This window comes from Ylistrum balloti, unplaced genomic scaffold (genome assembly GCF_031769215.1).
Source record: "Ylistrum balloti isolate Yb309-2 unplaced genomic scaffold, AGI_CSIRO_Ybal_v1 Utg369578, whole genome shotgun sequence".
NCBI lineage: Eukaryota > Metazoa > Mollusca > Bivalvia > Pectinida > Pectinidae > Ylistrum > Ylistrum balloti.
Window position 1 is genome coordinate 313,515 of NW_026781870.1, and position 26,412 is coordinate 339,926.

Genomic DNA, 26,412 nt, shown 5'->3' on the forward strand with positions numbered 1-26,412 from the left:
TCAGCTCACAGCTAGTGAGGACATGCGTACCTCTGGGACAGGTTTGTATCCAGACGACAGTTTGATTTCTGTTTTCAGTGACTTACAACACCAAAGAGTTCCCAGACGTACTCTGACCGTTGATAACAGTGATCTGAAATGGTAAAACGAAAGGTACATTACAAAATTGCATTCTTAAAGGATAAAACAGAATTCTATGAAATATGTTGTGAAATAGAATTTTGAAATAATAAAGCCAAATTCTGTGGTAAACATTTCAGGATGTACTGAATTCAGTGGTACACATTTCAGGATATACTGAATTCTGTGGTAAACATTTCAGGATATACTGGTTTCTGTGGTACACATTTCAGGATATACTGAATTCTGTGGTAAACATTTCAGGATGTACTGAATTCTGTGGTAAACATTTCAGGATATACTGGTTTTTGTGGTACACATTTCAGGATGTACTGAATTCTGTGGTAAACATTTCAGGATGTACTTAATTCAGTGGTACACATTTCAGGATATAATGAATTCTGTGGTAAAACATTTTAGGATATACTGGTTTCTGTGGTAAACATTTCAGGATATACTGAACTCAGTGGTACACATTTCAGGATGTACTGAATTCTGTGGTAAACATTTCAGGATGTACTGAATTCAGTGGTACACATTTCAGGATATACTGAATTCTGTGGTAAAACATTTTAGGATATACTGGTTTCTGTGGTAAACATTTCAGGATATACTGAACTCAGTGGTACACATTTCAGGATGTACTGAATTCTGTGGTAAACATTTCAGGATGTACTGAATTCAGTGGTACACATTTCAGGATATACTGAATTCTGTGGTAAAACATTTTAGGATATTCTGGTTTCTGTGGTAAACATTTCAGGATATACTGGTTTCTGTGGTACACATTTCAGGATATACTGGTTTTTGTGGTACACATTTCAGGATGTACTGGTTTCTGTGGTACACATTTCAGGATATACTGGTTTCTGTGGTAAACATTTCAGGATATACTGGTTTCTGTTGTAAACATTTCAGGATATACTGGTTTCTGTGGTAAACATTTCAGGATGTAGTGAATTATGTGGTAAACATTTCAGGATATACTGGTTTCTGTGGTACACATTTCAGGATATACTGGTTTCTGTGGTAAACATTTCAGGATATACTGGTTTCTGTTGTAAACATTTCAGGATATACTGGTTTCTGTGGTAAACATTTCAGGATGTAGTGAATTATGTGGTAAACATTTTAGGATATACTGGTTTCTGTGGTACACATTTCAGGATATACTGGTTTCTGTGGTAAATATTTCAGGATATACTGGTTTCTGTGGTAAATATTTCAGGATGTACTGAATTCTGTGGTAATTTCAGGATGTAGTGAATTATGTGGTAAATATTTCTGGATATACTGAATTCTGGGGTAAATATTTCTGGATATAATTAATTATGTGGTAAATATTTCAGGATATACTGAATTCTGTGGTAAATATTTCAGGATGTACTGAATTCTGTGGTAATTTCAGGATGTAGTGAATTATGTGGTAAATATTTCAGGATATACTGAATTCTGTGGTAATTTCAGGATATACTGAATTTTGTGGTAAATATTTCTGGATATACTGAATTCTGTGGTAAATATTTCAGGATATACTGAATTTTGTGGTAAATATTTCTGGATATACTAAATGCTTTCTCCTGTATGTGTTTTAAATGATACATTCAATAAGTGTTACAGAATTTAGTAATAAGTAACAATAAAAAATATTGCTTTCAAAGTAACTAACTGTTTACAGTGATAACTATTATTGATTTTAGCATGAATCATTCAACACAGTAGCATCAAACATAATCTAAAAACCTTAACAAATATCATGAACTGTAAATATATATAAACCTCAGTTAATAAAGATTTCATTGAAGAAAATGAAGGGCATATTAGAAGTTCAACCCTAACCACCACCATACACATGCTTTTAATAAAGCATCATGCACTTTTTAACATTATCAAAGAATACATACATTCCCAGTTTAAGTGGACACCATAAGTAAATGAGTGACATAACATATTAGGTGTAGTTATAAATAATGAAGTTGTGTGACCAGCAACTGCTGTTGGAATGATAGTGTAAAAGAAATATCACTTCAATTTTGGAAAAGAAATGAGTCTGAAAAGAGATGACAAAAAATCTATTTATAGTAACAGTAATGGTGGCCTTGTATTTCAACCCTGTATCCTGAAATTTCTAGTTCATACAGGAGGTTATGTTCTTGAGGTATTGGAGTTCAGCAATAATGAGGAAACAAAAAAATTGGTAGGGCAGTAATACCAAACAAAATACATCAACAAGAGTTCCTCAGAACTGTATGTGTCACCTGCATAATGTGTCATGGTCACCCAGATATTGAACTGGATGTGCAACATTCAACCATAAAGTTATTGTTACCCCGTTATGTTGTACTATCCTTATGTTATACAAAAGACCAGCAACAACCGTTCTCAAGTACAAATGTTGAGTATTAACACAAGTTACAACAATGATAACATGTATGGCCTGAGTATCGAGCTTAACAAGTTACTCCTTCCACGGCCACACCAGGACTGACTCTATTTGCTGTGATCTTACAGTTTATCCTAAAGCAATTATAATCTAATTCTGATAGGGAAAGTGTCTTCTACTGATCTACAATTAAACCGTGACCAGTTAATGTCTCCATGGTGGAGAGCATGCCCAGCCAATGTTTCACGGCATGATTCTGACACTAAGGTGACCGCAATTAAACTATCTGTCTGATAAGCCAGCCGGTCACATTAAGATTTAACACAAATTATGTTCTACACTTGAGTGACAAATTTCACTATTAACATCCCCCTGCCTAAGAAAACTTTTACGGTCTAAAAGTTCAGAGATAGCAAACTGCTCATGATACTCAGGCTGAGATAATATTTAGTATGTACACAAACACTGGTAAGTTTACTTGAACAACAGTTAATTCTAAATTCTACAATATACTGTTAACTTCCTTGGATAAGGTACTTCTGTTAGACTGTCACTGTTTGTTCTTAAGGTATACACATCACAACCTTATCACATGTTCACAATTGATGATACATCCAGAGTCAGTGTTCGTCTCCTTTTTTTTCAAAATATATACACTATTTATTCAATTCTGGATAGTCCATCCGCATTGGCATTTTCCTGGCCCCGTCGATATCTGATTGTATAATGAAACTGTTGTAATGCCAGTGCCCATCTTAACAGTCTCTGATTCTTTTGCTTGGTCCTATCAAGCCATTTAAGTGGATTGTGGTCAGTCAAAATGGTAAAGTGAACACCACTAATATAATAGGAGAATGACTCAACACTCCAAACGATAGCTAAACATTCCTTCTCCACTGTAGAGTAATTTTGTTCCCGCGGCAGTAACTTTCTGCTGATGTACGCAATAGGGTGTTCCTTATTGTTGATATTCTGACTTAAGACCGCTCCAATAGCCACGTTGCTGGCATCAGTCTGAATGACGAAGGGCTCTTTAAAATCTGGATTTGCTAGTACCGGTGCCTTGGTCATCTCGTCCTTTAGTTGGTTGAATGCATTTACAGTGTCATCCATCCATTTGGGTTGCCTTGGTTTGTCTTTCCTTAGCATGTTGGTCAATGGAGCCGATATCTTGGCATAATCCTGAATGAAACGCCGATAATAACCAGTCATACCTAGAAATGACCTAATCCCTTTTTTGGTTTGTGGGAGGGGGAAGTCAACCATGGCTTGAACCTTCCGACTATCTGGTTTAAGCTTTCCTTTCCCGACAATGTGTCCCAGACAGTAAAGTTCCTCTTCACCAAATTGACATTTTGATGGCTTTACTGTTAATCCACTTTCCCGAAGTTTGTCCAATACAGTCTTGATATGTTCAAGGTGTTCCTTCCATGTGTCGCTGTATACCACTATATCATCAAAGTAAGCGACCACATGTTCTACTCCTGCTAACAGTCTGTCCATCATTCTTGCAAATGTAGCAGGCGCTGTTTTCATACCAAAAGGCATTACCTTGAATTGGAAGTGTCCAAATTCAGTTACGAAAGCTGACTTTTCCTGTGAATCTGGAGACAGAGGTATCTGCCAGTATCCCTTTGCTAGGTCCATAGTGCTGAGGTATTGAGCTTTGCCTAGCTTTTCAAATATCTCGTCCACCCTGGGTATTGGGTACCCGTCACATACAGTTACGTCGTTGAGTTTCCTGTAATCCACACATAGCCGAGTTGTAGTATCCTTCTTTTCCACCAAAACTATTGGAGATGAGTATGGACTTGAGGAAGGTGTTATATAACCACGCTCTATCATTTCATCCAACATTTTCTTCACCTCTTGTTTTTTGGCTTGAGGAATTCTGTATGGCTGTTGTCGGATTGGTTTCTCACACGTTGTCCTCAGGCTGTGCGTAACTAACAATGTTTTTCCTGGATTAGGATTTATGACATCACTGTATTCTTGACAAAGCTGACGGATTTCTTGGCGCTGTGACTTATCTAACATTTTGCCAAGTGTAACATCCAGTGTTACCTCCAATGTTGAATTAGAACCGTCAAAATCAGAATCGGCGATGTCAACCTTTTCGACAAACATGACGTTTTGGACAGCTCTATTGTACTTCCGTAGTAGGTTGATATGATAAACAACTCGTTTACGACGTCCTCCAACATTGACCTCATAGTTGACGTCGTTGACTTTCCTTATGACCCTATATGGTCCTTTCCATTGGGCGACCATTTTTGATGTGTCTGATGGTAGTAATAGTAGAACCTCGTCCCCAGGTCGAAGTTCCCGTTTTGTGGCGCTCCTGTCGTACCACTCTTTGATCTTTTGCCGTTTGTGTGTCAGGTTTTCCTGTACTGTTTCTCTAACCATTGCGAGCTTTTCTCTCATATGAACAACATGGTCAATGACAGATTTTCTAAGCTCTCCTTCACCTGTCATGGCTTGCTCTAAAATCTGTAATGGTCCTCTGACCGGCCATCCATATAGCATCTCAAATGGTGAGAATCCCGTTTCCTCATGGGGTACTTCCCTATATGCAAACAATGCATATGGCAACAGCTCGTCCCAGGCTTCCTGATTTGACGTGCAGAGTTTCTTTAACACAGCTTTGAGAGTTGCGTTAAATCTTTCTACCTTCCCATTAGCCTGTGGGTGATATGGCGATGTTGTTATGCCCTTGATTCCCATCACACGGTAGAGTTCTTGTATCATTTTTGAGGTGAAATTTGTGCCCTGGTCTGTCAGAATAACACGAGGCACTCCTACCCTACTGAACAGTTCCACCAATGTGTTAGCTATGGTTTCTGCGTCCACATTCTTTAATGCAAAAGCCTCTGGGTACCTTGTTGCGTCATCCATAACGGTAAGAATAAACCTGTTCCCCTTCTTTGTTCGAGACAGTGGCCCAACAACATCCATAGATATTTTGTAAAATGGCTCACTAATGATCGGTGGTTGTCCTAATGGAGCTTTCTCGTCACCACGTCTTCTGGCGGTCTTTTGACATACGTTACAAGTACTACAGTATTCCTGTATGTCCTTAAAAATTCCTGGCCAATAGAATGAATTAACGACACGCTCTTTGGTCTTTTCTATCCCTAAATGTCCCGCAAGTGGTCTATCATGTCCCAATTTAATGATATTGAGACGTAGTGCCTCTGGTAGTACTACCTGGACTCCATGTTGGGCTCCATCACTAGACTCCCATTTCCTACGGAGAATCCCATTTTCCCAGTACAGGGCATTCCTATCTTCCTGCACAGATTCCTCTGAACTTGCAGCTTTTCTCCGAATGTTGGCTAAAGTTGGATCTTCCTGCTGAAGCTTACTAAGCACTTCAGCATTTACAGCAGAAAGTTCAAGCGGTTCCTCTGTTGTGATGTTAACTGTATCATCCCCATTGCTGTGGGATACAGTCTCACTGATGTTGTCAATGTCCTCACCAACGCCATCGCCATGGTCCAGGTCCACATCGTTCGCCTGTCCAACATCACTTCCCTTACTGGCATCCACTTGGTCCATGTCGGGGTCCATTCCAACTTTTACATGGCATTCCTTTGCCTTGTCCTCAGCTAGCCTTTCTTCAGCAATGTTATTACGATGTTGTGCACGCGTAACAACATTCACAGCCTTTGATTGTCTCTCTATGATGTCTACCCCCAACAGGGCTTCAGCGACAAGGTCAGGCACTAATCCGACCTGAGCATGTCCCTTATAATATGGCGTGTCCATATCAACGATAGCCAGTTTGGCTGAAAACGGCTGTCCAGTCGCTGTACACAGCGTCTCCCGCTGACCCTCCAATACACAACTTGGGTCCACCAGGTCTTCCCTAATCAAGGTCATCGCTGACCCAGTGTCTTTCACGAAACTAATATCACGGCCATTGACCTCTCCTGGGACATGGATAAGTCCTCCCGTGTATTGTCGCACTAAAAAACCTGCAAGATTTTTACCTTCTCTGTTTTTTGGACATTTCCTCGCGAAGTGCCCGTACTTGTTACAATTGTAACACTGCACACTTTTCATTTGCTCTGTCGATTGCTCCTTTCTCTGGTCCCGATCAGAGGTAAAAGTTTTTCCATTTATACTTTTACCTTGCGTTGATTTGTTTATATTCCGTTCAGGTAGAATATAATCCTCTGCGGCTTCAACCACACTGCTCGACCCTTTGTTACGGCGTATCCATTGTGCTTGTGACACTGGCAATGCACTAAGAAAATATTCCTCTTTGAATTTTTCCATGACATCCTCTACTGAGTCCACAAATCTAGTAAGATATTGTTCAATTCTTGCCATAAGTCCTCTGTATGTTTCCTTTGGTTCCCTTTGGGCTGTCTGTAATAGCTTGAAATATTGGTAGGGCCTTTTCCCGTACCTGTCCATTAGGGCTTTACAAAGTTCTTCAAATGACCCATGTGCTTGAATAGCTACCTCTCTGGCCTCACCTGTTAACAAGGTTCTCAGCTGTAGCATTTTTACTTCTTCTGTCCATCCAGCCTGTGTTGATAAAGCAGTAAACTCTGATAAGAATGTCACTATATCCTCACTTTCAGTATGATTATAAGGTTGAAGTTTCAGTCTAAACGGCACAGGGTTAGAATTTGTCTCACACCGTTCCTTTTGAAGTTTTGCTTTTTCAATCTCTAGTTCCAATTCTTTCACTTTCCTTTGATGTTCTCTTTCCTTTTCTTCGGCGTCCATTCTCATCTTTTCTCTTTCAACTTCCATCGTCATCCTTTCTCTTTCAAAATTCATTTGGCGTTCTTTTTCCTCTTTCTCTGCTTGAAGTTTTTCTTTTTCTAAGTTCATTTGGCGTTCTTTTTCCTCTTTCTCTGCTTGAATTTCGAGTCTTCTTATTTCCAACTTTGTTTGTGCTGCCGTCATCTTCGCAGTTTCCGTTTCTTCAGTCGTCGACATATTGAACAGTTCTAATGAGCGTTATATCTTTGATAACGGAGTCCTTCTCCTTAGAATGATCCTTTACCGCTGCCACCAGAATATGTTACCCCGTTATGTTGTACTATCCTTATGTTATACAAAAGACCAGCAACAACCGTTCTCAAGTACAAATGTTGAGTATTAACACAAGTTACAACAATGATAACATGTATGGCCTGAGTATCGAGCTTAACAAGTTACTCCTTCCACGGCCACACCAGGACTGACTCTATTTGCTGTGATCTTACAGTTTATCCTAAAGCAATTATAACCTAATTCTGATAGGGAAAGTGTCTTCTACTGATCTACAATTAAACCGTGACCAGTTAATGTCTCCATGGTGGAGAGCATGCCCAGCCAATGTTTCACGGCATGATTCTGACACTAAGGTGACCGCAATTAAACTATCTGTCTGATAAGCCAGCCGGTCACATTAAGATTTAACACAAATTATGTTCTACACTTGAGTGACAAATTTCACTATTAACAGTTATAATACCAAATTTTATTTCTATAACTCGAAGCATAAAGGGAAAACTGCGTAAAGCAATATTCCTGAGAAATTTTCCAAGTTCAAAGGGACATATCACTGCCAAGAAGGGTTACAGAGTGCCAAGAAGCAAACTTGGTGAGTAACTTTTGATCAAGAACTCATGTATAAAATTGCATTTTGATAACTCCAAGCATAACCAAGAAAAATCCAGAACACAATATTCTCAAAGAATTTGAGTTCAACAGGGCATAACTCTGCCAAGAAAGCCGTGAATCAAACCTTATCTGTAATGTTCGACCATGAAGCCATTTCTCATATTTCATTTCAATAACTCTAAGCATAATCAAGAAAAGTATAAAAAAAACATATTCTTGAAGAATTTTCGAAGAGGCATAACTCTGCAAAGAAGGGTCACAGAGAGCCAAGAATCAAATGTAATCTGTACCCTTCCAACAAGAAGCCATATACCAGATTTTATTTCTATAACTCAAAGCATAACCAAAGAAAGTCCAGAAAACAATATTCCCAGATAATTTTCTAAGTTCAAAGGTACTAAATTTCATTTCTATAACTCAAAGCATAACCGAAAAAAAGTCAGGAAAACTTCCGTACAGATGCCGCTGACGCATGACGACGGACAAATAGATCCCTAAGTGTCCGTCAGCTCTGCAGGCAACACAACAATGACCTTATTAACAATGATGTTTTTTGTTAAAGAAAATAAGTGTCTTAAGAGGAAACACAAAGATTCTATTTATAGTAACAGTGACCTTGTTTTAATTAAAAGAAGGGAGATAAGATAATACATATTAAAATCTAATGAGCAATGTCATCAAAATAGTATTGTAAAAGTTGCCTTTGATTTCAGGTGGTCGAAATATCGAAATGTGTTGACTATAGGACTTGTCAATATTTTGAAAATCACAAAAGGAATTGAAGTTGGAGACCAATGATGCCAGATTTGTGTTTATAGAAACAGTGACATTGTTGTCGACCCTAGAGAGTTGAAATTTGAACTAGAAGGAAATGTTTCAAAAGACATATACAGAGGCAATTTATGATAATCTACCAAGAAATGAAATATAATTATGTTCATATAATATCTAACATAACTAATGTTTGCTGCAGGATTCAAGACAAAACTTCACACAAGTTTTGAGTTGAGTGCTGGACAGCTGATTGTCAGTAAACTGTTAGTAAAACCAAATACAAATATAATACTATCAAAGTCCAGAAATACCAACACCTTATTAAAATGAGAGCAGTGAAATCTTACCAAGAACATGGACATTTCTGAACTATACAACTGTTGGTAGATAAGTTTACAATGTTAGTAAGTATATAAATAACTCATGTTTTCACCCAATACAAGAGGATCTTTATAATATACCAGATCTTTGTATACAACAATGATGTCTACTACAACACTACCTGCATATTTTAAATATAAGTCATTAAACATAAATGTTAAACCACATACACTTTTTCAAATATGTTTGATAATAAATCTGTTACATTATGAATAAAAACATCATATTTAATCTAAAACTTTATCAAACAAATATATTTCTGTACATGTACCAACACTGCATAATTAGTCACTTTCACTCAAAATTAATTGATTATAAAAATTATTTTTAAAATATGACATTGAATTTGGTATTGTTTTATTTTACTTACCCCTTTGTAAGATCAGAAGATATCTGTTCCAGGGAACGCCCTTTGGTCTCAGGAACAAAGAGAAAGATAAATCCTGTGGATAGCGCACAGATAAAACAAAAGACGAAGAAGGTCAAGGACACTCCCAACTTATCTGAAGGTCAAAGAAAATAAAACATATTTGTCTTACTTACATTTCAGGTATATTAAAATCTTCAGGTTGATAAAAGATGGCATATTATGTTTAACATATATTTCTTTATAATTAGTTTAAATAACATACTCTGGGGTAGTTTGCGTTTCTCTAAAGAAAATGAGTTCACACACAATGCTGTGGTGTCATTGTTGTGTCCTTGAGTAAGACCTTATCCTTATTGCTTTGGATAGTATGGAGCAGATGTCATACATGAGCTTCTAGGAAAACCATCTTAAAAGTCACCCTGACTGTTCATTGGATAATAAACTTAGCTAACAACACTTTATACCCATGAATGGAACCCATCATTAACAATGAAAAGAAAGGATGTTTCTTATTAATATTTCTTTTTCAGTTTACTAGGTACATTTTCTCCCTAGTTTGATCAGTGGTATCTTTTGAGTGCTTACCAATGACATTGAGAAAGACAGAAGAAACAACCATATTGGTGCCCCAGTTGAGAACTGTTGTTATGCCAATGGCCCGTCCCTTCACCGAGGCAGGGAAAATTTCACTGAGGACCAGCCATGTTACTGTGTAAAAACCAAGCATTAGGTTAAAGGTCATCACATCTGTCCATGGTGGTAAAGGTCAAATTTCATTTTACATACCACAGCAAATGAAAATTCCATAGAGAGAGAGACTATGTAACTAATATTAAAGTAGATCTGTAATCTTCAGCAGACAAACATTTTGAGTCCTGTCTGATCATAATTCTGTTTATATTGTAACTTAGGATAAAAATAAGTTTGTAGATGATAATTTGAAAAGTCTATGTTTGTGATGTCTTAAGAATGTGAAAGAGTCTTATCCTGGACAGCTGTTAGTAATTTTTGCAAAATACAGGCTCCCTTCTCCCGATCCCAACCTTACAATGTACCACTGATTTGACTGAGATAAAGTTTAAAATAGATTATTTCACATCATTCTATTGTTTCTTCACAACACAAAATAGATGCAATAAGGTTAAGTCAAGAAAAAATCATACCTGGTCCAAATCCAATGGCATAAGCCGCTACAAAAGTCATCAGGGCTATGAATGCTACTACCCTTCCTGCTTTGTCCCCATGTACCAAAGGTGTGTGATCAGTAGAGTTAGACTGATTAGCTATGCTTGGGTTAGTCAGGTTAGCACCAGTGAAGCTATTTGATTGGTTGTATAGAAAAACTTGATGTTGATGGTTATCTGTTGATGGCACACACACTTCACTCTCTGAGCATGTCTTTTTGTTAAGTGTGTGGTTCTGAAGATGAGTTACAAGTCCTAGACATAAGATGGCAGTACCCATCAGAACAGCACCAGTCAGGAGAAACTTGCGTCTTCCCCATTTATCCACACACAGTAATGCTATGACAGTCATTACAACCTGTTAACATCAATTAGAAAATATATTTCATGTGTAAGTTGATAATAATATCATTGTACTTCATGTATGTTACTTACTATATATAACAACAGTTAAAAGTAAATACTGAACAAATACATACAAAATCTTAACACCCTACCATTGTAGGACTTTTATAAAACTGATGATACATTGATTTAATTGTTTTCTAAACATCAACTGTTAAATTTGATATATGGTAGGATATGCCAGCCATTTTGTTTATCCTAGCTCAAAATTTAAAAGGCTCAACCAATGTTCAATTACAACGTGAGAAATATTGATAACCTGAATTACAGAGGGATAACAGATGGAAAAATGACCATGGACGAAGGGTGACTCAAACAGCCTGTCCATGTGCCTGTTTGTCAATCCAAATCTCAGGAAGAATGTTTTTTTTTTTAATTTTCATTTGATCAGCATTACTTTTAAGCATTTTGTGTGTCAGTGCTTACTTTAATAACCCCTAGCCCTACTGTTGCAAGGGTAGCAGCGGAATGTGATCCGAAGCCTACAGCCTCAAAAATGGTGGGTGCATAATACAGCACATTTGGCTGGCCGGTAAACTGTTGGAAGAAGACAAGTCCTGCCCCAATCATCATCCGACCTCTCATATTGTCCACACTGCTGCAAAGGCTGCAGCAGGTCTGGTTCTGGGGAGGTAAAGAGAATAGATTAAACAGCTGTAACGAGCATATGTAGGGAAGTAATCAGAACACAGATCAAACAGAGAAATTTGAGTATATACACAGAACAGATAGAACTACTGCCGGAGACATCTGGGGAGGTAAACAGAACAGATAAAACTACTGCCTGAGATATCTGGGGAGGTAAACAGAACAGATACAACTACTGCCTGAGATATCTGGGGAGGTAAACAGAAAACAGAAAAAGGATAATTAGCACCTGTCAATATTGAGGGTGTCTTTATCAAGACATGTTTATCAACAAACCTTGTATTTCCATGATTTTCTGACCAGCCTGAGGACTCAATCTAAATATTATTCTGAGAGAATACTTGGATTGTAATACCAACAGGAAACTTTAACATAACTATTTAATTCTATACTATTAGAAGAAGTAGGGAGGAAGTTGTCAAGAAATAAAAATGGTAATGAAAGCCATCAAATATAACAGAGTAAATCTAAAATTTTACAATAAACATTCATTTAACTCAAAACATGTGGGGAATTCAAAAACCACTATCATATGAAATTATTCTGTTCCTCAATAATGTATTTCTAGAAATAACCTGCCACAACATACCATTTCCCCAGCTATGGATATTTTCATGGCATTCATCTCTTTCTCTACATCTCCCCGTCTCAGCTTCATCAACACTTCTTGTGCCTAAACAACACCACATATCATCATCACATTAATGGGTTGTATTCTGTTCCAAGTCCATAAAAAATACTTCCTTTTTGTTTTTTAAAACAAATAAAACCACAAAATTAGAACCATCGAAAAAGCAAATTAAAAAAAAAAAACACTTTATGTACTACATGCACATATACTTTTTATAGAGTTGTCTGCCCATTCCAGTATGACTTTGAACTAACCTTGGCCTCCTGTCTTTTCAACATGTAAAATCGAGGACTCTTGGGAAGGAACATCATCCCAACACCTTGGATGACTGCAGGAATGGCAGATAGTCCAAACATGTACCGCCTGATAGAAGAAAGAGATCAATTTTACATCAACTAGATTCCTTTTACTAATATAATGAGCTTTTTTGACAAGACGCCAACAAACTATTATGTGTGTACTCTCAGGTGACAGGCTTAGTGATGACATTATGTAGGCCAACACACCACCAACATGAAAACATTTTATAGTCTTGTATTCTAGAGTGTATATACATTCTTAAGAAAACAATCAAATTTAACAACCTGGTTAATGGAAGACCTCATAGCAAAATGTATGTATAATAATTCTCTGGTTTCTTCAACAAAGAGACCAAGGCCTTTTTACTGCTGATACCATGACATCTGGCTTGAGGATTGATGAAAGGTTATTACAGTTGATTTTTACTTTAAAATATACAGGTAATGTGTACTGTATAAAGCACATACCAGCCATTGTTGACCTGTATAAAGAAGTAGTTGACAAGGTATGCCAGGAGAAGTCCTAAGGTAATGCCCAACTCATTCAGTGACACCAGCACCCCACGTTTCTTCTGTAAACACAAAGACAAGAGTCTCAGCTGATATATATATAGGATTGCATGACAAATTTTAATATTTCTGTAAAAGTAACATCTATTTGTGCAGGAAGTATGATAATCTGCATTAGTTTTGTGTTAAGTCTATTAATCTATAACACCAAACTATTATAAGAAAGTTGTTCCCCTTATAATTCTTTTTCAATACATAAATGGTCCACCATCAGAGACAAAACTATTCCTGTTAAATCTGTAATTGTGTATGGAATTTCCTTAATTATTCGACAAGAAGGGATACAATGGTAAAATAATAACAACAAATGTTTAAGATCTATCACTGAGATATCAATGAATAGATTGACATACACAGTAGCGATATCAGATATGTAAATGTATTGTAATATGTTCTAACTGATAGCAGCCTAATGATCTTGGATATCTTAATGGCATTAATTAACATTTATCAATATACAACAGGAGCTATATCTGATATGTAAACAGATACCTGGTATGTATACTTACAACAGGAGCTATCTCTGATATGTAAACAGACACACTTATATACTTACAGCTGGAGCTATCTCTGATATGTAAACAGTAACACATACTTACAGCAGGAGACACACTTATATCTACAGCTGATATGTAAACAGTCACACTTATATACTTACAGCAGGAGCTATCTCTGATATGTAAACAGACACACATACTTACAGCAGGACCTATCTCTGATATGTAAACAGTCACACATACTTACAGCAGGAGCTATCTCTGATACGTAATCAGTCACACTTATATACTTACAGCAGGAGCTATCTCTGATATGTAAACAGACACACATACTTACAGCAGGAGCTATCTCTGATATGTAAACAGTCACACTTATATATCTACAGCAGGAGCTATCTCTGATATGTAAACAGACACACATACTTACAGCAGGAGCTATCTCTGATATGTAAACAGTCACACTTATATACTTACAGCAGGAGCTATCTCTGATATGTAAACAGACACACTTATATACTTACAGCAGGAGCTATCTCTGATATGTAAACAGACACACTTATATACTTACAGCAGGACCTATCTCTGATATGTAAACAGACACACTTATATACTTACAGCAGGAGCTATCTCTGATATGTAAACAGTCACACTTATATACTTACAGCAGGAGCTATCTCTGATATGTAAACAGACACACTTATATACTTACAGCTGGAGCTATCTCTGATATGTAAACAGTCACACTTATATACTTACAGCAGGAGCTATCTCTGATATGTAAACAGACACACTTATATACTTACAGCAGGAGCTATCTCTGATATGTAAACAGACACACTTATATACTTACAGCTGGAGCTATCTCTGATATGTAAACAGACACACTTATATACTTACAGCAGGAGCTATCTCTGATATGTAAACAGACACACTTATATACTTACAGCAGGAGCTATCTCTGATATGTAAACAGACACACATACTTACAGCAGGAGCTATCTCTGATATGTAAACAGTCACACTTATATACTTACAGCAGGAGCTATCTCTGATATGTAAACAGACACACTTATATACTTACAGCTGGAGCTATCTCTGATATGTAAACACACTCTCCAGTAGCAGACACACTTATATACTTACAGCAGGACGGCTACAGCTTATATACTTACAGATGCTATCTCTGATATGTAAACAGTCACACTTATATACTTACAGCAGGAGCTATCACTGGAAAGAAAAATGAATGTATCTTTTAACCTGTATCACACTGGGGCAGGGACCCAGGACCAACACAGTCACAGAAGCAGGTCTTCTCATCACAAAGCCAGGAAACAGCATTGCCTCGCATTTGTTTATTTACTGTTATTCACATGGTGGGCTTATTAATTGTCCTTATTCAAGAATTCAGTACTCTGATCTCATAAGGCATACACACAATTAATATTGTATTACCAGAAACATTAAGAGGTGATCCTGAACATATTAAAATATAAATGTCATAATTCTTTCATCCACTCTTTGTAATTTCAATCTAATACTGCTGATACATAAATATTGGCAATCACAGATATACATTTACTAGCGAGCTCTTAAAATTGACAATTATTTAAAAACCAATCCTCATCAAGATGTTTGAAGTATTTTTTTCAAGGTTTTTAATTTCGAGTTTAGAACAGAAAAGAGGAGTGGGCAAGACAATAGAATGAAGGTAAATATTACTAGGAACACTCAAGAATCTCCTAGGAGATGACTGGTAGAGAGGGCTAGAGTGAATGTCCCTATTGAGTCTACTCCAGTACTTACTAGGAGAGGATAACTGGTAGAGAGATGAGAATGAATATCCCTGTTAAGACTTCTCCAGTTCTTACTAGGAGGGGATAATTTGTCGAGAGGGTGAGAATGAATGCTACGATTGAGACTACTCCAGTACTTACTAGGAGAGGATAACTGGTAGGGAGATGAGAATGAATATCCCTGTTAAGACTTCTCCAGTTCTAACTAGGAGGGGATAATTTGTCAAGAGGGTGAGAATGAATGCTACGATTGAGACTACTCCAGTACTTACAAGGAGAGGATAACTGGAAGAGACGGCGAGGATGAAAGCTCCCACTAGGAATACTACAGCATTAAGAATGATGGTCTGCCTTCGTCCATACTTGTCTATCACAAATCCTACAAGTAAAAGACACTCTAGTATAAAATATGTAAATACATGTTCCAATTACAGAAATGTAAAACAAATATGAATTCAGTAAGCTGTACTGCCTGACTTACTCTTACAGGTTTTCACAACCATAAACATTCAGTTTTGATATCAGACGAATTATCTAAATCCTGCATTTTCTTCATGCATATACTGTATAGTGGGAAATTTTCACCCCTGGGTTTTTTGGCTCTTTTTTTCTATGAACAGGGAGGGTGAAATGAAGATAGGGGTGAAAATTTGTTATACTGTTTTATATCATCCTCAGAGGGCAAAAGCAACATGAGGCAAATTTGTGAGTAATGGTACGAGGAAGAAAATAACTTGGGGTGAAAATATCCTGGTATACAGTGTTCAATCATAAACTGTTTGTATATATCATCTCATACAATGGTTTTTCAAAAATTATTTTACTATAATGTTGCAGACCTCCCCACTGCAAAATCATGGAAGTTTTTGATATAGCAAACAACTTCCAATTAGATTTTATTTTCACTTCCATCATTTAAGAGTAACATTATCCCAAGAACCAAAACTAATTCTGACAGAACACATACACTTGATACTAACCTATAACTAAGTCAGGTTGAAAATTTCAAATTCACCTCTTAATTATTAAGTCAAAAATTATATAAATCTATTGTACCATTCTTTTCAGTCAAGTCTAAAAATCTTGTCCTACAACATGATAATTGATCTCTGTTATGAAACTAGGCTTACCTCCAAAGAGGGACCCCATCATGGCCCCTACAAGCATAATGCTGACAACAAGTTCCCTCTGGAAACAGGACAGACAGAACTGGTCCTGTAGCTGTAGGACTGCACCAGATATGATACCTGGAATTATCAAAATAAATCAACCCTGATATGTTATCTTAAAATAAACATCTTTATTACTTGACTTTTCACCATGGTGAAAATTAGACTGCAATATTGATCCTCCCATAAGCCCATGACAACAACATATATACCCTAAGTGGGGAAGTGGGCTTCGACCAATCAGAATTTGTGTTCAAACATTTCCAATAGCCTTTTGAAGCATAAAAATAAAAAAGGAACTCATTTATTTTCAGGAATGACATTCAATATCATACAGAAGAACCCCTTTCAACTCAATTTATAAAATACCCAATACAAACACCTAGCAATGATATGGAAGATGTAGACATTTCCACAGAAGCTTCAATAGATTTAGATGAGCTAATTGTTAGATGCATTCCTATTGGCCAATAAACACATATACATGTAATTTTGTAAACCTTCAAAACTGAAAAAAACAGAGCCTGCAGTAAGTATACTAATTCAGTACTCAAACACTAAAGAATGAATAAGGTTAAAGATAGTAAAGTAAAATAAAAGTCGCTACCTCAAAAATATGTCTGGTAACATACTGTATTCTTATATACTGTCTATCACTACAGAAATATGTCTGGTAACATACTGTATTCCTATATACTGTCTATCACTACAGAAATATGTCTGGTAACACACTGTATTCCTATATACTGTCTATCACTACAGAAATATGTCAGGTAACACATTGTATTCCTATATACTGTCTATCTCTACAGAAATATGTCAGGTAACATACTGTATTCCTATATACTGTCTATCACTACAGAAATATGTCTAGTAACATACTGTACTCCTATATACTGTCTATCACTACAGAAATATGTCAGGTAACACACTGTATTCCTATATACTGTCTATCACTACAGAAATATGTCAGGTAACACACTGTACTCCTATATACTGTCTATCTCTACAGAAATATGTCAGGTAACATACTGTACTCCTATATACTGTCTATCACTACAGAAATATGTCTGGTAACACACTGTATTCCTATATACTGTCTATCACTACAGAAATATGTCTGGTAACATACTGTATTCCTATATACTGTCTATCACTACAGAAATATGTCTGGTAACATACTGTATTCTTATATACTATCACTACAGAAATATGTCTGGTAACACACTGTATTCCTATATACTGTCTATCACTACAGAAATATGTCTGGTAACACACTGTATTCCTATATACTGTCTATCACTACAGAAATATGTCAGGTAACACACTGTATTCCTATATACTGTCTATCTACAGAAATATGTCAGGTAACATACTGTATTCCTATATACTGTCTATCACTACAGAAATAAGTAACACTGTACTCCTATATACTGTCTATCACTACAGAAATATGTCAGGTAACACACTGTATTCCTATATACTGTCTATCACTACAGAAATATGTCAGGTAACATACTGTACTCCTATATACTGTCTAACACTACAGAAATATGTCAGGTAACATACTGTACTCCTATATACTGTCTATCACTACAGAAATATGTCTGGTAACACACTGTATTCCTATATACTGTCTATCACTACAGAAATATGTCTGGTAACATACTGTATTCCTATATACTGTCTATCACTACAGAAATATGTCTGGTAACATACTGTACTCCTATATACTGTCTATCACTACAGAAATATGTCTGGTAACATACTGTATTCCTATATACTGTCTATCACTACACAAATATGTCTGGTAACATACTGTACTCCTATATACTGTCTATCACTACAGAAATATGTCTGGTAACATACTGTATTCCTATATACTGTCTATCACTACAGAAATATGTCTGGTAACATACTGTACTCCTATATACTGTCTATCACTACAGAAATATGTCTGGTAACATACTGTATTCCTATATACTGTCTATCACTACAGAAATATGTCTGGTAACATACTGTACTCCTATATACTGTCTATCACTACAGAAATATGTCTGGTAACATACTGTATTCCTATATACTGTCTATCACTACAGAAATATGTCTGGTAACACACTGTACTCCTATATACTGTCTATCACTACAGAAATATGTCAGGTAACACACTGTATTCCTATATACTGTCTATCACTACAGAAATATGTCAGGTAACACACTGTATTCCTATATACTGTCTATCACTACAGAAATATGTCAGGTAACACACTGTATTCCTATATACTGTCTATCACTACAGAAATATGTCAGGTAACATACTGTATTCCTATATACTGTCTATCACTACAGAAATATGTCTAGTAACATACTGTACTCCTATATACTGTCTATCACTACAGAAATATGTCAGGTAACACACTGTATTCCTATATACTGTCTATCACTACAGAAATATGTCAGGTAACACACTGTATTCCTATATACTGTCTATCACTACAGAAATATGTCTGGTAACATACTGTACTCCTATATACTGTCTATCACTACAGAAATATGTCTGGTAACATACTGTATTCCTATATACTGTCTATCACTACAGAAATATGTCTGGTAACATACTGTACTCCTATATACTGTCTATCACTACAGAAATATGTCAGGTAACACACTGTACTCCTATATACTGTCTATCACTACAGAAATATGTCTGGTAACATACTGTACTCCTATATACTGTCTATCACTACAGAAATATGTCAGGTAACATACTGTATTCCTATATACTGTCTATCACTACAGAAATATGTCAGGTAACACACTGTATTCCTATATACTGTCTATCACTACAGAAATATGTCTGGTAACATACTGTATTCCTATATACTGTCTATCACTACAGAAATATGTCTGGTAACATACTGTATTCCTATATACTGTCTATCACTACAGAAATATGTCTCAGGTAACATACTGTATTCCTATATACTGTCTATCACTACAGAAATATGTCAGGTAACACACTGTACTCCTATATACTGTCTATCACTACAGAAATATGTCTGGTAACATACTGTATTCTTATATACTGTCTATCACTACAGAAATATGTCTGGTAACATACTGTACTCCTATATACTGTCTATCACTACAGAAATATGTCAGGTAACATACTGTATTCCTATATACTGTCTATCACTACAGAAATATGTCTGGTAACATACTGTATTCTTATATACTGTCTATCACTACAGAAATATGTCTGGTAACACACTGTATTCCTATATACTGTCTATCACTACAGAAATATGTCTGGTAACACACTGTATTCCTATATACTGTCTATCACTACAGAAATATGTCTGGTAACACACTGTATTCCTATATACTGTCTATCACTACAGAAATATGTCAGGTAACACACTGTATTCCTATATACTGTCTATCACTACAGAAATATGTCTGGTAACATACTGTACTCCTATATACTGTCTATCACTACAGAAATATGTCAGGTAACACACTGTATTCCTATATACTGTCTATCACTACAGAAATATGTCAGGTAACACACTGTATTCCTATATACTGTCTATCACTACAGAAATATGTCTGGTAACATACTGTACTCCTATATACTGTCTATCACTACAGAAATATGTCAGGTAACATACTGTACTCCTATATACTGTCTATCACTACAGAAATATGTCAGGTAACACACTGTATTCCTATATACTGTCTATCACTACAGAAATATGTCTGGTAACATACTGTACTCCTATATACTGTCTATCACTACAGAAATATGTCAGGTAACATACTGTACTCCTATATACTGTCTATCACTACAGAAATATGTCAGGTAACACACTGTATTCCTATATACTGTCTATCACTACAGAAATATGTCAGGTAACACACTGTATTCCTATATACTGTCTATCACTACAGAAATATGTCTGGTAACATACTGTATTCCTATATACTGTCTATCACTACAGAAATATGTCAGGTAACACACTGTATTCCTATATACTGTCTATCACTACAGAAATATGTCAGGTAACATACTGTATTCCTATATACTGTCTATCACTACAGAAATATGTCAGGTAACATACTGTATTCCTATATACTGTCTATCACTACAGAAATATGTCTGGTAACATACTGTATTCCTATATACTGTCTATCACTACAGAAATATGTCTGGTAACATACTGTATTCCTATATACTGTCTATCACTACAGAAATATGTCAGGTAACATACTGTATTCCTATATACTGTCTATCACTACAGAAATATGTCTGGTAACATACTGTATTCCTATATACTGTCTATCACTACAGAAATATGTCAGGTAACATACTGTATTCCTATATACTGTCTATCACTACAGAAATATGTCAGGTAACACACTGTATTCCTATATACTGTCTATCACTACAGAAATATGTCTGGTAACATACTGTATTCTACTATATACTGTCTATATATCACTACAGAAATATGTCAGGTAACACACTGTACTCCTATATACTGTCTATCTCTACAGAAATATGTCAGGTAACATACTGTACTCCTATATACTGTCTATCACTACAGAAATATGTCAGGTAACACACTGTACTCCTATATACTGTCTATCACTACAGAAATATGTCTGGTAACACACTGTACTCCTATATACTGTCTATCACTACAGAAATATGTCTGGTAACATACTGTACTCCTATATACTGTCTACCACTACAGAAACATGTCAGGTAACATACTGTACTCCTATATACTGTCTATCACTACAGAAATATGTCTGGTAACATACTGTATTCCTATATACTGTCTATCACTACAGAAATATGTCAGGTAACACACTGTATTCCTATATACTGTCTATCACTACAGAAATATGTCTGGTAACATACTGTATTCCTATATAATGGTATAGCACTAAGTGTGAACTCTGTTAATAACTCTAGCTGGAATGCTTTATAATACTGTAACTGGTCTAAATATTGAGACTTAATTGAGGTCACAGAGGTCAAGGTTAAAATAGATGTTCCTTTCCAATTTGTGTCTGAGAACACAAAACATCCATAGTAAACACCTTTTTCCCAAAAAAAGTGGTAAATAAATATGAAGGGGTTAGATCAATCAAAACTCAACCCAACATAAGTTTTAATGATACTTAAAAGGAACAGAAGATGCTTGTTAGTGTGAGTATAGTCAAATAATCAAAGGAAATAAGTATTTGAATGATTACAATTTTTTTTCATAAATTACTGTACATATCTGACTTATCAACATACAGAATGAAAGCTACAAGTAAACATTTTTATTAAATCTCATTAGACCAGATTAATTGTCTCTCGACACATGTAAAAGTCAATGAGTTCCTTGCACATAACTCGTGTATGTTTACTTTCTTAAAATATAAGCAGAAAAATGTAAAGAATTTACCAATGTCATATCCGAAGAGAATACCACCAAGGGAAGCCATGACAGCTGCCAGACCAAGGTAACAGTTGGGAGAGAAACCAGAGACTTTGGAGGGTTGTGCTGAGTGGATAGGACTAACCACAGGACTGTTGTCAAGGTGACACTCCTCCAGTTCCATGTGTATGGCCTGTATAGTGTCTTGATCCAGATTTGAGTCAAGGGACCCATTGCGGGAGGCGTAATTCTTCAATAGAATCTCTGTCATAAAAATATAATGCTTAACAATATCATACACACAGAATGTCCAATACAGTAGTTTTACTACAATAAGCCCCGAAGGACCAAAACATGGTCTTAAACTCAAAATCAGGAGGTAGGCTTATCAATTACACAGCAAAACGATGAGTACTGCAAATTTTTTTTCCTTTACATATTGATAAAACTTATCAGTTGGTGAATTATACTTTTTTCGTTCAACAGGTTTTCCAAGCCATATGTTGCAAGGTTGGATATTTCATACTGCAACATCAGATTGAATTACTACCGTTTCAACCCTAACAAACCAAACATAGGTAACAGAGGTCACTTGCTTATTATACAAAGACAATATGTACTGGACAAACAGGTTTACCAATACATACTGGACAAACAGGTTTACTACACATTACATCACATCCGTTTAGTATCTCACTCACATTCTCACGTGCTATTTCTGCGTGTGTTTTTCCACAATGCGCCACATACAATATTTACGGTAGGCTGATTTCCATTACATACGAACGCATATAGTTAAAATACTATGAATATGTTAAAAGCAATATTGCCAAATGATGACACTACTACACATATTTCTAATTTGTCAGTAATATACAACTACTGGACAATACTTTGATGCATTACAGATAATTATTTTAGACAAAATAAGCATAATTCCACAAAAGGCAAAAATCAAACGTCTATTTTTCATGAGAAATTGTTTACATGATGTGTATATCATAACTTGTTGCTTTTTATAAATTATACAATCTTATCAAAAGTACCATGATACTTTTTATCTTTTTGGTATAAAAAAAGATAACTGAAGTAATTGATAAATTTAATGTAATCAACCGTACCTTTAGTAATAGGGTGACCAGTTTCATTGTCCACGTTGCCATTTTTTATTAGAGGTACGTCAGGGTTTTCACTATAAATCCCAAACTTTTGGCTCAGTAAATTCCCCATAATGATATTCAAACAAACAGATTCCTTCAGACATCAGTCCCTAATGTGAGTAAAGCTCAGACATGATATCTCTACATCAGTGCCATCTTTCTTCACTGGGCGTATACATGTGTATACTTTTACTTTCAGCTGATAGGGCAGTTCACAGTATCCATTAAATCACTCAAGTGTGACATTCTATATAATTTTCTATTCAAACCAGGTCATATTAGTAAAATATTAAAGCAAAACACCTCAGTGTATCTTGTCTTTTACTAAAAATTGACACTAGAGTAAAATGTAGGAATGATTTACAAGTGTGGAGCACAAATCAAGAGAGCTAGCACACGTGTAAATAATAAATAGTTCTGATTATACAGGTAAACTCAGACACATTGCACAGGTTATCAATTGCAAAATATCACTCAAAATAAATAGGTACCATTCAAAATGTTCAAGTACATATAATCCAGGACCACAGATATTAACAGTAGAAGTCGAATTTCTCAGGAATAATCACATATATCCAATTTTCAAAGAGATGTCATGTATTGTAAATCATGTAAATTTTCGTAATGCAAAATCTTGCATTCTCAGATGCATTGATTTTGGTTAGGACACATTTCATGATATCAAGCACCTGCCAATTCCTTACTTATGTTGTAACCTGTCGTACAAATATATATATTTTTGTAAGTTATCAATAAATAATCAACACTGCTTTACATTCCTCCTGAAATTAACAGATGAATAATTCATCATGTTATGCATATTTCATTTTTATTATATTTATAATGTAAGTTATTGATATGAAGATATTTCATCAGATAAATCACATCTGTTACTGTGTATGTGTTTACATAGTAACTGAGTGATTCTGTACATGTTTATTTAAGTTTTTTATACCTTAAACATCAACTGGTTTTTCAATATTCGTGTAACAGATGTCATCTTATTACATAGATGTTTGTGTATACAGCCCATACGTTGACAAGATCATTAATGGTATTCAAAAGACCTTTTCAAGGGAAATATTGGTAAACAGAACAATTACAAAAGATTGAAAAATATCAGCTGGTACAATAGTTATATAGCAAAAATATATCTATTTCAGAAAAATTTATATACATCCCGTATAAATGGTATCAATATTTTTTTTACGAGGGAGACTAATCATTTTAACAAGAGAGACGAATCATATCAGCCAAATCTGAACGAAATAACTTAGTTCACATTTCCTCTTTTGACAGATACTGGTTGTCATTAACAACAGCAGGATACAGAATACAAAGTGTTCATTGAGAGTATGCACTGCTATTTGATATTCTGATCACAGAGTGTTGTCAAAAACCATGAGCATTAATAAATACTGTCAGTATAGCATATTCAACCTTAAAAACATACCACTCACTTATAAAGACTGAAAGGGCTGCAACCAAACTAAAAGGTAAAAAGGCTTCATGTGAAATCTTAGTTGAAAAAATACTCGCTAATCTAATCTAAGATGCATTTCGCTGCTTTGTTCTTTAAAACAGAAACTTACATACATAGAACATGAAACAAATACAAAGCTATAAAGTAAAATTGAGAGCGATAGTGCAAATTTAGGTGTCTTGATAATCCCTACAGCTGAGGGACTACGAAGGCCCTTTACAAGGAACAAAAACCATCCAAAGTTGTTGTATGGAAGATGGTGATTAAAATATTGAAAATGTTGTATTTAAATAATTACTTTTTTTTTTGTGCTGTAGACACTGAGCATACTGTGATCGCAACGAAAACAATTGCATGTCACACTCTGGGGAAAGTAGTCTACCGGTACATCTCGGCACACTTGTTGTTATTACTCATTGATCTCATATCTATTCCAGTAATTTGTATCTAATGAACATTTGTATGTTAGGATCAAGTACCAATATTGGACCATACGGTCGATATTACTTACTAAATTCAATATATATATAGAGAGACACACACATTTTTAACCCAAAATACCTCACTTATCTGAAATTCCTATAAGAATGAATGTTCCTCACTTATCTGAAATTCCTATAAGAATGAATGTTATTGGCCATTGACATCTTTATTACATATAATATAAATTTGGTTTTTGCTAAAACACAAGAAAATGTTTAGTATTTACTGATGATCTGTTATGGAAAATTACAATCGATCAGCGCATCAGATAAGGTTAGGCGATTGGTTTTATCTATCATCACCCATCACTACTGCCCAGCAGAAACATTTATTTCATTGTCACATAACATTACAGGGTTCATTATGAAGTAAACCAATGAAATAATGTACTTGAATTAAATGATTTAAGCATAAATAAAATTTTGGTACTAATAGTAAATACAGTTTGAATTACGGCAAAAAAACATTCAGACAAAATATTTAGCTGTATGAAGGTTAGTAGAACGCTGAAATAAACACTGTTTTTGTTTGTTTCCTTGTTAGTCTTTTTCTTTTATTAGGGTGAAGGGAGGGGGAGTTTAGGTATCATGTTATAAAATTAAGCACTTCCATCGGTTCGTAAAGCTAGAGGTAGGCGAGATAATAAAGTCAAATATGGTATTATAATACTGTTATTATTGCTTGATCTACATGTGTACATGATTATCTCTCTGATTGTACATGAGCATGTATAATGACATTACATGTTATCATAATAGTCTGTGTATCACTATACATTAGGGATACATCATATGGTGCAATGTTCCCGGGATCTAATTGTGTAGTAAAAAAAATCCTGAAGAATATTTTCTTTGTTGAAAGTGATACCAACATGGAAGTTTCGACAATTCTTATCCCCCTCTTCAATAAACTTACCCAGGTAATGGACAGTTACATGTAACATAGAATAAATCAATTCTCAAAATTACCTCCCTCCTGCAGATCCTCATTCTCCAT

General features: G+C 35.5%; 1 protein-coding gene across 1 annotated transcript; it reads right to left on the minus strand.

The window, feature by feature from the left end:
* Positions 1–26,412, minus strand: LOC132543108 (solute carrier family 2, facilitated glucose transporter member 10-like). The gene is made up of 13 exons (XM_060206571.1): positions 26,385–26,412; positions 22,318–22,554; positions 16,817–16,933; positions 15,935–16,065; positions 14,972–15,028; positions 13,292–13,395; positions 12,779–12,887; positions 12,483–12,566; positions 11,672–11,869; positions 10,820–11,198; positions 10,242–10,364; positions 9,657–9,789; positions 1–133 (listed from the first exon to the last, which is right to left on the minus strand). The coding sequence occupies exons 1-13, from the start codon at positions 26,410–26,412 to the stop codon at positions 1–3; spliced, it is 1,833 nt and encodes a 610-aa protein (XP_060062554.1).

Bases quoted from the DNA above. Each gene is read 5' to 3' on its own strand.
- LOC132543108 (XM_060206571.1), bottom strand. From the start codon at position 26,412: ATGGAGAATGAGGATCTGCAGGAGGGAG. The intron at 10,365-10,819 runs GTATGATTTTTT...GTTTTTACACAG, and splicing joins TGCCATTGGATTTGGACCAG to TAACATGGCTGGTCCTCAGT. The intron at 9,790-10,241 runs GTAAGCACTCAA...TTTGACCTTCAG, and splicing joins TGTCTTTCTCAATGTCATTG to ATAAGTTGGGAGTGTCCTTG.